The sequence below is a fragment of the Rhinatrema bivittatum genome, chromosome 8, assembly GCF_901001135.1.
Source record: "Rhinatrema bivittatum chromosome 8, aRhiBiv1.1, whole genome shotgun sequence".
Lineage (NCBI taxonomy): Eukaryota > Metazoa > Chordata > Amphibia > Gymnophiona > Rhinatrematidae > Rhinatrema > Rhinatrema bivittatum.
The window spans coordinates 253,763,865-253,781,189 of NC_042622.1; the positions used below are offsets into that span (position 1 = coordinate 253,763,865).

The 17,325-nt window shown below is 45.9% G+C and overlaps 1 protein-coding gene across 26 annotated transcripts in view; it reads right to left on the reverse strand.

Annotated features, from left to right (window-relative positions):
• PTPRS (protein tyrosine phosphatase receptor type S) overlaps positions 1 to 17,325 on the reverse strand; it is a 568,002-nt gene that overhangs the window by 150,704 nt on the left and 399,973 nt on the right. For 11 of the 26 annotated variants that reach the window (XM_029614603.1, XM_029614614.1, XM_029614622.1 and 8 more), the window contains 3 exons: positions 11,290 to 11,595; positions 9,346 to 9,539; positions 8,469 to 8,495 (listed from right to left, as the gene is read on the reverse strand). The exons of 9 other annotated variants lie outside the window; for them this stretch is intronic. In XM_029614603.1, coding sequence (XP_029470463.1) covers positions 8,469 to 8,495; positions 9,346 to 9,539; positions 11,290 to 11,595 — 527 coding nt within the window. The remainder of the gene's footprint in view (positions 1 to 8,468; positions 8,496 to 9,345; positions 9,540 to 11,289; positions 11,596 to 17,325) is intronic. 6 more of the 26 variants (XM_029614623.1, XM_029614611.1, XM_029614615.1 and 3 more) reach the window with 1 other exon arrangement.

A 17,325-nucleotide genomic window follows, 5' to 3' on the forward strand; every position in this document is an offset into this window, starting at 1 on the left:
GAAATTTCCCTCCTCAGCACACAGAAAACAATTTCACAAATTAATCAATCATTCACAAATTGGAAAAAGAAAGAACCGAATACGACCCAGAATACACATTTATTGTTGAGATGAACTAGATTATGTATGAAATAGGCCTAGAAAATAAATTTGCTAGAAATGTACATGCTTTTATATCGACCTAGAATATGAGCATTGAAAAAGAATGGGAATGTTGACCCAGCAACCGTAAGCCGATATTGTAAACCGCTGTCATCTGATTTTGGAACGACTAAAACAAACAAACAAATAAAATTACTGCACTGCCAATTTAGTTAGCTTCCCTAATTTCTCTTAGCATTTCATCGTCTGTCACATTATTTTGGCCAGGTGGATGGTAGTATTCACTAGGGATGTGAATCGTGTCCTCGATCGTCTTAACGATCGATTTCGGCTGGGAGGGGGAGGGAATCGTATTGTTGCCGTTTGGGGGGGTAAAATATCGTGAAAAATCGTGAAAAATCGTGAAAAATCTAAAAATCGCAAAACTGGCACATTAAAACCCCCTAAACCCCACCCCCGACCCTTTAAATTAAATCCCCCACCCTCCCGAACCCCCCCCCAAATGAGTTAAATAACCTGCGGGTCCAGCGGCGGTCCGGAACGGCAGCGGTCTGGAACGGGCTCCTGCTCCTGAATCTTGTTGTCTTCAGCCGGCGCCATAGACGAACACGATTGGACGGCAGGAGGTCCTTCCGGACCCCCGCTGGACTTTTGGCAAGTCTCGTGGGGTCAGGAGGCCCCCCACAAGCTGGCCAAAAGTTCCTGGAGGTCCAGCGGGGGTCAGGGAGCGATTTCCCGCCGCGAATCGTTTTCGTACGGAAAATGGCGCCGGCAGGAGATAGACTGCAGGAGGTCGTTCAGCGAGGGTTCCGGCGCCTCGCTGAACGACCTCCTGCAGTCGATCTCCTGCCGGCGCCATTTTCCATACGAAAACGATTCGCGGTGGGAAATCGCTCCCTGACCCCCGCTGGACCTCCAGGAACTTTTGGCCAGCTTGTGGGGGGCCTCCTGACCCCCACGAGACTTGCCAAAAGTCCAGCGGGGGTCCGGAAGGACCTCCTGCCGTCCAATCGTGTTCGTCTATGGCCGCCGCCATTTTGGAAAATGGCGCCGGCTGAAGACAAGATTCAGGAGCAGGAGCCCGTTCCGGACCGCTGCCGTTCCGGACCGCCGCTGGACCCGCAGGTTATTTAACTCATTTGGGGGGGTTCGGGAGGGTGGGGGATTTAATTTAAAGGGTCGGGGGTGGGTTTTAGGGGGTTTTAGTGTGCCGGCTCACGATTCTAACGATTTATAACGATAAATCGTTAGAATCTCTATTGTATTGTGTTCCATAACGGTTTAAGACGATATTAAAATTATCGGACGATAATTTTAATCGTCCTAAAACGATTCACATCCCTAGTATTCACCTATTGCTATATTCTTCCCAATACACAAGGGATTTCTACCCATATTCTACTGTGAAGTGTCACCTCTCACCCCCCAAGTTGATCCTCCATAAGATTGCGATATAATATGTACCCCGTTATAGCACTGTCCCATTGGTTATCCTCCTTCCACCATGTCTCTGAGATGCCAATTATGTCTATCTCATCATTTACTGCTGTACACTCTAACTCTCCCATCTTACTTCTTAGGCTTCTGGCATTGGCATACAGACATTTCAAAGTGGTTTGTTTGGGGTTTTTTGTTTGTATTAACAACCTGCTTTTCAGCTGATAAGGATAATTTGGAATCCTTTTTCTCAGGTGATTCTTTACTTATAGGCACATGGACTATGTTTGCTTTTATTGGAACCTCTTTGTTGGGATGCCCTAACTTTCCTGTTTCTTTAGTATCCTTCAAAGATACATTCCTCCGAACCATGCATTGCTGTGTGACTGTCGGCTTTACCCCCGTTGGAGAATGAAAAGTTTACAATTTTGTAATCAGATGTTTTTTTGAATTGCTGTTGGATACAACTGAAGTGGATTGGGACTCTTTTTGTGTGTACTTTGAACCCATAACACTCTTCAAACAAAGTACAGGAAAATTAGTTCTTACCTGTTAATTTTCATTCCTGTAGTACCACTGATCAGTCCAGACCGTGCGTTGAGCCTCCTGTCCAGCAGATGGAGACAGACTAAAACTGAAAAGGGTATCCTATATCAGGACAGAGCCTACCCTGCAGCCCTTCAGTATAACCATTGTCAAAGCAGATAAGAACTAAGATAACCTCGAAAAAAGATCAAGCAAGTAAACAGGACTCAAATGAGTAACAAATGAAACAATTATCAATAAGGAACGGACTCTGGAAAATAGCGCTCTTGCGTATCCTTGGTCATCAATACAGATGCTTCCGGTGACCTTAAGATAAAGATAGGTGATATTCATCCAGGGACCTGTAGGAAAAGCTTCGAGCGGACAACAGAAAAGGAAAGAAACCAGGGAAGGGCGTCTGGACTGATCTGTGGTACTACAGGAACAAAAATTAACAGGTAAGAACTAATTTTCCTTTCCCTGTATGTACCCGGATCAGTCCAGACTGTGGGATGTGCCAAAGCTTCCCTAAACCGGGTGGGACCGAGACAGTCCCGCTCGAAGCACCTGCCGCCCGAAAGAACCAAAGACCGGTGTATGCACATCCAGACGGTAATGCCGAGCAAATGTATGCAGGGATGTTCATGTAGCGGCCCTGCAGATTTCTTGCGGAGCGACCGACTGATTCTCCGCCCACAAAGTAGTTGAGAACGCAAAAAATGAGCCTTCAAGCCCTCAGGAACTGTCCGACCTTGGCAAATATAAGACAAGGCAATTGCTTCCTTCAACCAGCGAGCAATAGTAGTCTTAGAAGCATGTTTGCCCCTATTTGGACCATTCCAGAGGACAAACAGATGATCGGAGATTCGAAACTCATTGGTGACTTGCAGATAACGGAGTAAAATGTGTTTCACATCAAGCCGGCGAAGATCGCCCCCAGCGGGACCTGCGACGTCCTCTGCAGAGAACGCAGGAAGCTCCACTGACTGATTAACATGGAAGGAAGAAACAACCTTCAGCAAAAAGGAAGGAACAGTTTTGAGAGAAACTCCAGAATCAGAGAAATGCAGAAAAGACAGCGCTTGAATCTCCGAAACCCAACGAGCGGAACAAATAGAAACCAAGAAAACTGCCTTAAGCGTAAGATCCTTTAGAGTAGCCTGATGGAGAGGTTCGAACGAAGCCACGCAGAGGAGGACTAAACTGAGATTCCAGGACGGACATGGGGGACGGACGGGGGGCCTCAGGTATTTGGCGCCCTTCAAGAACTGAGCAACGTCTGGGTGAGACGCCAAGGTGTGCCCTTCCACTCGACCGAGAAGCGAACCGAGTGTGGAAACTTGGACGCGCAACGAATTGAAGGAAAGACCCTTGGAGAGTCCTTTCTGGAGAAAAGAAAGAACCACTGAGACTGGTGCCAAACACGCCGAGACCCCCGATTCAGAACAGACATTCTCAAAGACTTTCCAAACGCGAACATAAGCCAAAGAAGTAGATGATTTATGCACCCGCAGGAGAGTGGTAATCACCTCCTCCTTATAGCCTTTACGCCTCAGACGTCTCCGTTCAAAAGCCAGGCCGCTAGACAAAAGCGATCCGCCTGCTCGACAAATACGGGACCCTGCTGAAGCAGACGAGGAAGATGGTAGAGACGAAGAGGGCCATCCGACGCCAGGTTGACCAGATCTGCGTACCACGGCCTGCAGGGCCATTCAGGTGCTACCAGGATGACCGACCCCTCGTGAAGTTCTATTCTTTGGAGAACTTTTCCCACGAGAGACCACAGCGGAAACACGTAGAGGAGGACGTCCGAGGGCCAGGGGAGAGCTAGAGCATTCACTCCCTCTGAACTGTGTTCCCTCCAGCGGCTGAAGAATCTGTTGGCTTTGGAATTGCGCAAGGTCGCCATGAGATCTAGGTGGGGAGAACCCCACCTACTGATGATCAATCCCATTGCTTCGTCCGAGAGCTCCCACTCTCCCGGATCGAGTTGCTGGAGACTGAGGAAGTCGGCTTGCACATTCTCCTTGCCCGTTGTGTGGGAGGCCGCCAAGCAATCCAGGTGATGCTCCACCCAGGCCAGGAGCCGACTGGCTTCCAAGGCTACCAGGCGACTCCGAGTGCCCCCCTGTCGGTTGATGTAAGCTACTGTAGTGGAGTTGTCGGAGAGGACCCTCACCGCCTTGCCTCGGAGCAGGGCGAACTGCCCGGGCTTCCAGTCGATTGATGTGCCAACGGGATTGGACTGGGGACCAGTAACCCTGCGTGGTCTGAGACTGACAGACTGCTCCCCAGCCGGAGAGACTGGCATCCATAGTGACTATGAACCACTGTGGAGTCTGAAGGGGCATTCCCCTCAGAAGATGTGGAAACGAAAGCCACCACTGTATGTCGGCAATGATAGAGGCTGAAAGCGGAAAAACCATGTGAAACTGTTCTGACACCGGTTGCCAGTGGGATAGCAAAGCTCTCTGTAACGGTCGCATATGCGCAAAAGCCCAGGGGACTAGGTCTATGGTGGAGGCCATAGTCCCCAGGACATGGAGGTAGTCCCATGCCGTTGAGAGTGGGAGCGAGATAAGATTGCGTACCAGGTCGATGAGCTTGAGTGCCCGAGCACAGGGCAGAAACACCTTGCCGACCCGAGTATTGAAGTGGGCCCCCAGAAATTCCAATACCTGGGAAGGCTGGAGATGGCTCTTGGGGAAGTTGACTATCCACCTGAGAGAGGTAAGAAGAGCTAGGACCCGGTTGACCGCATGCTGGCAGAGAACCTCCAACTTGGCCCGCACGAGCCAGTCGTCCGGGTAAGGATGGACCAAGACTCCTTCCTGGCGGAGAGCCGCTGCCACCACCACTATGACCTTGGTGAAGGTGCGCGGAGCGGTGGCGAGACCGAAGGGTAGCGCCCAGAACTGAAAATGCTGGCCCAGAACGTGGAAGCGAATATACTTCTGGTGTTCGGAGCGAATCAGGATGTGTAAGTACGCCTCTGTTAAGTCAAGAAAGGCGAGGTATTCGCCGGGATGAACAGCCGCTATGACCGCCCTCAGGGTCTCCATACGGAAATGGGGTACCCTGAGAGCCCGATTGACCCTTCTGAGGTCCAAGATCGGGCGAAAGGAATTTTCCTTCTTTGGCACTATGAAGTAGATGGAATACTGGCTGGCGCCACGCTCTGTCACAGGAACTGGGACAATGGCGCCCAGCTGTCGGAGCCTGGAAAGGGTTTGGGCTACAGCATCCCGCTTCAGACATCCGCAAGGAGAAACGGCATAGAGGTCTGGCAGATCTCAAGAAAATTCTAAAGCGTAACCATCTCTGATAATCTCAGGAACCCACTGATCCGACGTGATCTTGACCCATTCCTCGAAAAACAGGGAAAGACGACCCCCGAGATTGGGAACGGGGGAATGGGCCGACCTTATCTCATTGGGAGGCAGGCTTCTGGGTGGTACGCTGAGATGCCCACCTCGGAAGGGTCTGCAACCTCGAAAAGGCTGAGACTAGGATTGAGACCTGGAAGCGTAAGCCCTAGAAGAAGCACATTGGCCTCGAGCCATATATCTACGTATATCTTGACCCGTTCCTTGAAAAACAGGGAAAGACGACCCCCGAGTTTGGGAATGGGGGAATGGGCCGACCTTATCTCATTGGGAGGCGGGCTTCGGGGTGGTACGCTGAGATGCCCGCCTCGGAAGGGTCTGTAACCTCGAAAAGGCTGAGACTAGGATTGAGACCTGGAAGCGTAAGCCCTAGAAGAAGCACATCGGCCTCGAGCTGTATATCTACGTTGGCCCTGAAAACGGGAACGGGAAGGCACAAACGCTCGGGATTGTTTCGGTCGGTCCTCAGGCAGCTTATGAACCTTGTTCTCACCCAAGGAATTAATGAGCTGCTCAAGGTCTTCGCCAAAAAGCAACTTGCCTTTAAAAGTTGACCAATTGTGTAACCAGAGGAGCCGTCTGACGGAGACAGCCGAGGCCATCACTTTCGCCTGGACGCGGAGAAGATCGTACAGAGCATCCGCCCCATACACAATGACGCCTTCCAACTGTTCAGCCTGCTCTGCCTCAGCAGACGGAAGGTCCTGGGTGCAGAGTAATTTCTGAACCCACCTAAGGCCTGCCCGCTGCATGAGACTGCTGCAAATAGTTGCCCGGACTCCCAAAGCCAGCACCTCGAAGATACGCTTAATGTGGAATTCGAGCTTGTGATCCTGTACATCCTTCAAGGCCGTAGCACCCACTACCGGAATGGTGGTGTGCTTTGTAACCGCAGAACTGAAGAATCCACCATGGGAATTTTCAGCATTTCCAGGCAGTCCTCCGGGAGCGGGTACAGTTTGTCCATGGCTCTCCCGACGCGGAGTCCTGCCTCGGGAGCTTCCCATTCCCGGAGGAGCAGCAATTTGTGCATAGGGTGAAAAGGAAAGGCAGAAGCTGGAGCCCTGAGTCCCGCCAGGTCCGGGTCCATGTGCTTTGGCAGCGCGGCAGTAAGAGTATCCGCCGGGGGTCCCTCAATCCCTAACTCCTGAAGGACAAAAGGAATGATGGGTTCCAACTCTTCTTTTTGAAACAGACGGAGAACCCTGGGATCATCCCCTTCCAGAGGAGGGAGCGTCTCCACCAGATCCAGATTCGGATCCGGATCAAGGGTCCCCAGAGTCGCCGGAGGGTCCGGGAAGGGAGGGGCCCCCGGGACCACCCATACCCGGACAGACCCCTGCGCATCCGGAGCCGCAGGAGCGAACGGAGGGTCCAACCGCGGGAGTTTGGCCGGCAGGGGACCTGGTGATGGGTCCTCCTCCTCCTGCAAGCTGGCCAGATATGATTTGTGCATGAGGAGCACAAATTCCAACAAAAAGCGAGGCCTAGACTTGCCGGACGGGGGAAGGGGGGGTCAGGGACCACGTTCTGGGGCCGCACGGAGCTCAAATCGGGGGGGAGACCCCCAAAAATTTGCATCTTCTGTGCCAAGCAGCTCCGAATCGGGAGCTGCTGAAACCCCTAAGATGTCCGCCGTTCCCGCGGTTTGCCGACCCGGGAACAGCCTGGCCATGCGCGGAACAGAGCAACCCCGGGCTTGCTTTGCTGGCGCTGCCGGAGAGGGACCTTCCCCACCCGGCAAACATGAGGAACAGAGCCCCTCGTGCGAAAGACGTGTTGAGGGCTCTCCACAGGCAAGGCAGCAGTTGGATCGCGGCATAGTCGATGCAGGGAAGCCACGATCTGAAGAGAAAATCAGCTGTGAGAGAAAATCTTTGCTGCTGGGAGGAGAGGAGGCAGAGGAACGAACCCTGTATGCTTCTCTGTCAATCAGACCCTGGCTGCCGGATGAAAAATGAAAAAAGTGCCCAGAAGTAAAACTGACCTGCTTGGGGCTTTTCTCCCACTTTATTATTATTATTTTTTTTTTGTTTTACTTCAGCAAGCTAGAGACAGGGGCAGGCACATCCCTGAGGGCACTGCCAGGGAAGAAGCGTTCCGGATCAAAAAGCAGCCAGGTAAGGGGGGAGTGACTGGACCACCAGTTTCACCCCACAATAGGAGCACCGGGAAAAGAGGCTTAGGCTATGGAACACAAGGGAACAAGCCCCCCCTAAGCCCCGCAAGAGCAAGGAGACAGAGCCTTCTCCTGAGAGAAAAGATTCATCAGAGCCAAATCTTTTTTTTTTTTTCCATATGTAACACAGAACAAATTAAAAGTACTTGCTTGATCCTTTAAAGGGAAAAGAAACCCAACCGGGACAAAGAAAAGGCTAGCTAGCCCAGATCAGGGAATCGCAGGGTGAGCTGTACCATCTGCTGGAGACAGACAAATACTGAAGGGCTGCAGGGTAGGCTCTGTCCTGATATAGGATACCCTTTTCAGTTTTAGTCTGTCTCCACCTGCTGGACAGGAGGCTCAACCCACAGTCTAGACTGATCCGGGTATGTACAGGGAACTGTGTATGTTTCCTTAAAAAATTAGATACAAGGTCCACACTAGGCAGGCAGTTCCCCCACTTATTTAGTACTTCTTTAAGTAACCTCCCTGCATATCAATAATAATTTTCAAAACATCTGTGATGACTACAGGTTATAAAAATAGATTGAATCTAATGAAATAATGATAACGCACAGGAGGACAGCACAATAGAAGATTCCCAGAGAGCGAGTCAAATAAGATTATAATATGTGCAAACACAAGACTCAGGGTCATAAAATCACATGCACACACATACACACACACACACACAAATTAGTTTCAAACTAGAGATTTTAGTTCTGAATTCAGCACTGCAGGTCACACTGGCAGGACATACAGAAACCAATAATGTTCCAGGTTTTAAAAGAAATAAGAAACCCCACCACAGTAGAAGGAAAGGGTCTGCATGAGGACTAGTGGGTTTTGCTACTTACATATTCAGCAGTGTCATCTGTTTCCCACTGAGCAGAAAACGAAAGGAAAGGAGTTTCGAGTTAGCAAAAAACGAGGGAGAAAGAAAAAGAGAACCATGAGGACAGAATTATGAAGATGCCCACTTGTCACTAGCAAAGAGAAGGTGAAGGTTTCAAAGCAAAGTTGGAGGGTATGGGGAGAGAGTATAATGACGGATTAGTAAATTCAGCGCTGACCTCCTTTAGCTTTAAAGCATTAAGCTGGCATAATCAAATGAAAATCTATCCACTCTTTGCATGGAAACTGTGCAGCTGACTCCTTACTCTTGGGTCTTCATAGACAGAACGATGAAGGATACAAAGGATGCTGTTATGCCACCGGCATAGGCACACTGGGCCCAATATTGAAAGTGCGTTCAGCGCTCGATAGCTGGATAAGTAGGACAACTCATTGATTTATTAACCAATGTACAGAAAGGCTTGCCCCTCTTCCCTACCATAAGTTCAATAATCCACTGTCATTTACAAACCCAGGGAAAATAAGTACTGAGTACCCAGAGCTAAAAGTCACTTATCTAGCTATCTCTTAGCTAACTTGAAAGTGGACAGGCAGTGGGAGGATCTGGGCGGCGCCACTTAGCCAGATAACTTATCCAGCTAAGTAGCGATATTTAGCCTTAGCTGGATAAATTATGAGGGTAAGATTTAATGAGAAGATTTAACTTAGCCTGGTATTACTTATCCGGCTAAGTAGTGGCTTGACCGTGGCTATTCTAAATATCCCTTGTAACGTAGCCGGCCAACTTTCAATTTTGGGCCCACTCTGTATGTTGGTGGTAACCAGAATAGGTTTTAGGGTTATCTCTCTAAGTAAAGCATTGGCTTTGGCCTTTCTTACCTGGGCATCTGCCAGCATGACATCCTTGATCTGGGGCAACCCCTTGGCCTCACCATTCTCCACCTTGATGTAGTGAACTTGGTAGCCCCGGATCTGCCCATGCTGGCGCTTCCGTGCTGGAGACCTCCAGGACACTTTGATAGCAGTAGAGTTCAGTACTTCCACACCCACATTTTGAGGTGGAGCACTGGGCACTGGCAGCGGGAAAAAGGGAGAGAACAAAAATATGAGAAAGCAGAAATGTAAGCTCTTCTAAGATTTCTTTTTTTTTTTTTACATATAAACATTACATTCAAAAGTTCTCAGTGAAAGCAACCAGTACTAAAACTTACAAACTGACAATATTGTAAACCAAAGATCTTATTCACAAAGCTTGGAACATAGCAGTAAAACCTTCCTTCACTTTGCTCCATTCATTTAACTTAACTGTCTGGTTTGGAAGCTTTTCAGGTTAAAAGAGATCTCTTGTTTTTATCCCCACCCATTCCTAGGCCTCTCTTCTAAGGCTACCAAGTATGGTACCAATTGATGCCAATTTGTATAAATGTTTCTTTTTTTTTTTTTTTTACAATGCAGACAGCTGTCCTTTGGGAAATGAATTGAGGCTATTAACATAAGCCATAAAGCAGCTGTCAGATTTTGATGACTTTTGTTCACTACTGATCTATGCTGGATTTGAGCTGACAACCTAGACGTGAAAGGCTTTGTAACTATGTCAATCCACCAGGTCCCTTAGCCTCCTTCCTCCCTCCATCCCCTCAGCAAAGTAGTTTAACTGTCAAAATCCAACATTGGTTTCTTCTTTGGTAAGACACACACTCTGATCCGGAGTGCTACAATGGTCAGAGACTAGACTCTTCTAAGCCTGCAGCAAGGGTCACCTGTCCTGGGATTCATCATATATAGACTGAGCATATATCCTTCAGATTATCATCTTCAATATGAAAGCCAGAGACAGTATCATATCACAAGCAGCATTTGCTACAGGACAACTCATTGATTTATTAACCAATGCACAGAGAGGCTTGCCCCTCTTTCCTACCATAAATTCAACAATCCTCACAAAAGCCTGCAGGAACACTTACAAACCCAGAAAAATAAGCACCCAGAGCTAAACGGAACTAAGGTAATCTTTAGATATTAGAAAGGATAAAGACACATTCTTGGTTCCTAGATTCAGAAAGAGCAAATGTTTCTTAGCCAAGATCCACTAGCTTCAGGCCCTAGAAAGAGTGCATAGTAGGAGAGTAAGGCTTATGGGCTGTAAGACTATTGAAACATAGTGCGGGACACTGCTGCAAATTTTTAGGTGAGAGGTAAAAGACAGATAAGTGTACACTCTGAACCTCTCACAATGCAGTGTAGACTCTGCTGCAGCCTCAGATGCAAGAACCAATTGCAAACTCTAAAACCCAAAAGGAGAAACGTAGTCCCAGCCTTCAAGACTCTAGTGCAAATATTGCTGTAGTCCCTGCAACAATTTTAGAGAGAGGTGACTGCATACTGAGTCCTCATTCTCTATTTCTTGCTATAGCCCCAGGTGAAGAGATGCAATTGTAAATTGCAAATCCTTCAAGCTTCTATGGGCTATGCTCAGACTTCCAAAAAAGGTAAGATTGTGAACTCCAAGATTCTTCACCTCCAGGAAGGATCCTACAGCAGTCTGAGGAGATGTGGGGTCAACCATATACTCTGAGACTCGACTCACTGTGTGGGTCTCGCTATGGCCCTAGAGTGAAAGAAACTCAATAAACCAAGACCCTAATAGTGTGGATATTTGCCGAAGAACAAAAAAAAAAAAAAAAAGAAACAAAGATGGGGAACAATCAGATGTACAGAAACCCTTTTTCCTTTGCAGAGGCAAGTGGATTTATAAGGAATAAAAAAAGCATTTTATAGGCGTCTAAATTAGATGTTATGCAAAAAGATAAAATGTGCAATTACCATCTTCATCGGTGCGAATGATGAAGGGCGAACTCTCTGGTCCTGGTCCTACTTCTGTGTGTGCCATCACTGTGATACGATAATCTGTCCACTTCTCCAGTGATTCCAGGAGAATGTGATTTGCATTGGAGGGGATTCCATTCACTTCCTTAGGCTCCGAGTTCTCCGAGTTCAGTGCTCGATAATGCACACTGTATGCAGCCAGAACACCATTTTGGCTTTCAGCCGGTGGTGGACGCCAACTTACCAGAATGGTGGTGGACTTTGTGCTGACACACTTTACATCTTGAGGGGGGGCAGATGGTTCTATTAGGGGAAAAATCAGGGGGAGAGGGAAGGAGGGGGGAGCAGAAGAAACAAAAGATGGGAAAGATAAAAGAAAAAAAGGAAAAGATAAAAACTAAAAATAAAAAAAATTTTATACAGAAAAGCAAAATAAATGTAAATAAACATAACAAAAATTAAATAGGGGATTTAAACAGTAAAACAAAAATACAAGAAAATAATAGTCTAATCCAGAGTTTTCAGAAGGCCTTTTCTGAAGAGAAACTACTGTGCCCATTCAGTCTTTGCACCTCAAGTTATGCCTTCTATCTACTTTCTCCTATCCCCCCTTTTCCTCTGCAGGGATTTAATCCTATGAAATGATAATATTCCTTTTTATGTCATGTACATTTTAACCTCCCCCTCCTTTTCCTTCCACCTATAGACCTGCCCCGGCCTCATTCTAACTATTTGGGTTATTTAAAAACTTCTTCTGTTTTACAAACATGTATTGGTTACACAGCATATGGGTCAGTGAGAATGTGTAAGCATTTCGTGCCATTTCGTACAGAATCCCCCAAACAGGATATTGAGAACTGCTCCTGGTGTGAAATGGTTAAGGCCATTCTGTTTGCTGTGCTGCAGTGTTGATCTGTTTGAAACCAATAAATAAGTTCCTTAGCAACAAAGCCCCGGCCTAGGTCCCTACAGGAGGAGGCCCAACTCCTGTGGCTAGTTAAAGGAAATAAAATCGATAACCAGATATAAATAAAACTGGAACAAAAAAGAAACAAACTTGAAACAAAAAAAAAAAAAAAAAAAAGCAAAAACTAAATTTCAGAAACTGAAATGAAGGATAAATAAGAAAACACAAAGAAAGGAACAACTATTTCTCCCAGCAAATCCCAGCCAGTTACCTACCTTCACCTCGTCAATTGCTAATTAAAAGACTTTCTTACGAAATAACATGAGAAACTGAACTAAGAGGTCAGACTCAGCTCCTGAGAGGGTTCTGTCTTGTAAAATGGTCAGCACCATGAATCCATTCTCTTTTACATCCATATTTACTTGCCTTACTCAGAGGCGACAGCACTGCAAGTCCTTCCCCATAATAACTAATCATATAGTTAACTTGTATAAAATGTCTCCATCCCCAGGCTATCCCCAAAACGTTCAGGGATTCTGTGGGAAGTATCAATAGAGTACTGGAGAGAATGATAACCGCATCATATGTCCTATTTGTCTGAAGAGGAAGGAGGGAAAAGATCTCACAAATTCAGCAAGCAACCCTGTAATTCCAAAACCCGCTGAAGAGATAGTCTGACCTCACCTACCCCATTCCATCCTGAGCCTAAGGCTGCTGAACCCAGTAATGGAGGCAGAGATGAGAAGGCACCCAGAGTTTCACCCCGACACGTGGAGGCACGGTGCATCGCAAAATGCCTGTTCCCAGGATACATCCACTGCACTTCCTTTGGGAATCCACTATTCTTGCACAGCCTTGGAGCGCTGCTTTAGGACAGGTCAGCTACAAACCCAAAGACCAAGCCAAGAGCACTGTGACCTTTATAAAGACAGCACCCTAGTGCTGGTGTAAGTTAAAAAAAAAAAACTACTTAAGGAGCGCCTGGTACTCACTGAACTCACCTTCACAAACCAGTCCAACCTGCATTTCATATTCCTTACGAGAGGTGATAAAAGATGGGTGGTTCATATATTAAGTACCGAACAAGATTCCGACAGAAAAAATAAGATCCTAGAACTCAGTTCAAGAGGATTAAAGGGGAAAGAAAATGTCACCTCCTTTCCTTCCGTTTAGCTGGTTGGAGACTAACCCATTGGAGAACGGTGGTGATTGTCTTAATTTAGCCGGGAATCTGAATTTAAGTCAATGAGCTAGTAGGAATATGGGTTAGCAGCAATGACAAGGTGGACTGTTTTATGAATGTGCTCGAGACTAGCCAGTACTCACCTGAACTGTTTCTTTTACAGGCTTTAAGATGACTGTCCAAGCCCCAAGAATGACCCTTACTGACCTCTTAAAATGAAGCACTTTTAACCCTTGAAGTACCACGGACTTTGGATATTTTATTTAGGGAGACAGATAATGACCTAAGGAACCAAGTAAAAATAAGATTTCTATTCTGGGAATGAATTTTGTCTTCTATCTAGATATTAAAACTTACTTAGAGATGGTCCCCTTCCCACTCTGCTCCTTCTGTGCACAAATATATTCCCTCATTATAAACCTCGTCAGATAGAAGAATGGGAATTCTGCATACTCATTTGCTATTGTAGGGGCCTTATCTACCAGCAAATTACCACTGCCATAGATCCAGCTTTGGTCTTTAGAGAAACATGATTTTTTTTTTTTTTTTTAGCTGTGTGTGGTGGGAGAGAGGTTTCATGGCTTAAAAGCAACGCTGCACTTTCTGACCATACATTTACAGAGAAATAATAAAAGTTTGAGGGAAGCCATTGCTCTTGATCCTTCTGATTAACGCCTCTCACCAAAACATTATCTTATACTCTCATTCATAGTTTTTGTATTGCTTAGCTGTGACTTGCTGTTGCAATGCGGTAACAAAATCTATCCTAAGGAGGGTCAGAAGAAAATATTTCACATTACCCGCAATGTTACTGTCTTAACACTTTTCCAGCACAACTTGAGCCTATCACTGATGTCTCTGGTACTTAAAGAGTTAAAACCCAGCTACTTCAAAAAGAAAAAAAAAACATACTTTACCTTTAGTTTAATGGATTTAACTTTTTTTTTATGATGCCTGGGACAGGCACCCTGCCAGAGTTGTGAAAATGGAGTAGTGCGTGCAGGTGACAACATGGCTGCGTGAATGAAGACGCGCAATTCTGCTTGTAGGCGTAAGCCTTAGTGAGGATGCACGTGCATAACAGCAGAGGCCAAGTAACACAGATAAATCACATCACATGATGACAAACAAGTTATTATGCAGAAATAAGATGGGACTGAGTGAGACCATTCAAAATGAGAAGGGAGAACAGCAAGAAGGCTAGAGATGCACCTTTTCTTAAGACCATGCAGACAGAGACAGAGCGTAATGTAGCTGACCAGAGAGTGCAATGAATGGGCTACAGAGGAAAGACACAGAGCCTGTCCCGAGCCTCTCCAACGTCTCCCAGCTGAAGAATATCACCAGAATCAGGGAGAAGTGACTTGTTCCTCCATCAGCCAGCCAGGAAAAAATGTTCAACCCATTACAAAATCGAAGAGTTTAAAACGATTCATGTTGTCACCTTTAATTGAAATTCTGTCTCACCCCACCAGCTTGGGTTTATACTAATACTGTGACAGATCTTTAAAATGAAAACAGGATTTCATTCTGCTCTGACCCACTTAACAACCTGAAAGAAAGGATTCTGCAAGATAGCCTTGACTGTCACCATAGCCATTAGCCTCAGTTTCCAACCATCATTTCTCACTGTGGCATCTGATGTGTGGGACACAAACACCCCAACCAGCTCCCCTAGACCACAGTACTACCCCTCCAATACCACAGGCATAAAAGATCTTACAAACAGAAGCAGAGTGTGGACAGGACAGGACACCCTTTTGTCTTTTTGTTTTCTTTAATTATGTCTTAAATTCATGGTTTGCTGCCAATCCATGAATCTGGTCTCCTGATGGTACTGACTGGTGTGACCAATAAAATAAAATAAGGCAGAGTTTCAGCAAACCAAGGGAAAAGTAGTTTTTTTACTCATTTGAAGGAGAAAGAAAATTCTGAAAAGGAGCTGAGGCCTTGAGAAGCTTTGATGAGCAATTCTGTCTTTGCCTCTCTCTGTCTCTCTGATGTGGAAAACACTCACTCTTCCCTCCAGAGAGAAAGAGCAAAAAAGTAAGTAAGGAACTAACAATTAAACTACATAAAAGAAAGGAAAAGAGTTAGCTAGCTGCTTCCAGTTGTTAAGGATTTGCGAGATGGAATTTCTCAGGCTGATCAGCTCATTTCTGAGCTAGTTCCGCTCATGGCTACTGAAACTGCGGCCCAGTGATTTACTAGAAATGAGAGGAGACAGAAAACACAGAGAACAGCTGCCACAGCCACTCATGCAGTGAAAAACACCTAATTTAAAAGCAAAGATCTGTGAAAAGTCCAGGTTTAAAGATTGCCATCCAGGGTTGTCCATCCCCAGGGCAAAGGGTAAGGGTTCCAATCCATTAAACTAAAACCAGTTGAATTTGGTTACACGCACACTCCGTTCCCGAAATTAATACAGGTCTCCCATCCTTGCCTAGTGATAACTGCTCCATACATCATTCGCTGCCCGCTTATGACCCCCATGGAGTGGGTCCATTTCCCTTCTCACTGGAATACTCATCCGAAGTTATCTTCACCAACAGCAAAGTCTCGGTCATTGTTCTTTCTCCACACACATTTTCAAATGCCAGCATGCCATCGCCTGGCAGTATGTTGTCGCATAAAGGACGATCATTACTGTGGTTAATAAATAACTTGCTATAACCCTTAAAACAAAAGTGTTGAAGATCACAGCATGACCTTTACCATTCATATTTACACCAAGTGATTATAGCAAGTCGCTGTCAGAATGCAGTGTGTCTGAAATCAGATTAGATTTACCAGTGGAGAAAACGGAGCAGGAGCCCCCACCAAATGAAACTTCATGACCCCACCACCAGCATGAGAAACCGCTCACACCATCACTGGATAGAACAGGGCTGGAGATGCCCCAGGTATGAATGGAGCCTGGGCCCTCAAAAGAGGGAAGGGAATTAAATCCAGTTCACTTCCATTGTGCAAAATACTAACAGACAAAAGCACATGAGAAAATTACCAAAGGCTTATGGGCCCAGTATGCTGAATCCCCTGGGTGAGAACATGGGTTCCTCGAACTTCTCCTCACATATTAAAATGGTTACAGTGAGAATGTACATGCAAGAAACCATCATCTCATTAGTACCAAATCAGCCCTCCTTTCCCCAATAACTCTCTGCACAGGCTGTGTAAACCTCTTGGAGCTCCTCTCTGCCAGACTATCACTCAGCTCACTCTTGCTAAAGGACCAGTCTCTAGCTAGATAAAAAAAAGAAAAGGTGAGGAGTTGTCCTTAACTGAGCATGCTCAGCACTAACAGCTGATGGATTTATATTGAGTAGTAAGTATATTTTTAAGACCCCAAATAAAAGGCATTAACTTTTCTGATGAAACAAGGGTCCCTAACCTTTTTAATGTTCAAAATTTATGAAAAAGCTTTCTTATTGCTTGGTTAAAATTTGGTGTCCAATACGCACAAAAATAATTTCACATTTTAAAATAATAGCAGGCTTATCTTTTGAAAGGTTTCCTTTATTCAAATACCCTACAGAGGACCCTTTTCACAGTAATCTAGTTAGGTAACTAAGAGATTACCAAGCTAGATCCCCCTGTGTGAATATTGCACCATTCAAAGTAACAAAAATGGGCTATTCTGCAGCAGACATGGTTTGGCTGAATGCTTTAAAATACGTGTTTAGATTTGAAAATCAAATCAATGCATGTATTTTAAAACATACAGCCGATGTGCAGAAATAGCAGCTGCAAGATATCTCAGTAGTCTTGCATTTGCATACCCCATAGGTAATTTAAAAGAAAAAGTAAATTACCCATGTAGATTTCTTTTGAAAATTAGCTATAAAAGGTACACAGGTACAAAAGCACGCAAAGACCTTGCACCTTGCAAGGGTTACTCAAAATTGCCCCCTTTAAATTTCAAGTTTTCAGTTTGTCTTCTCCA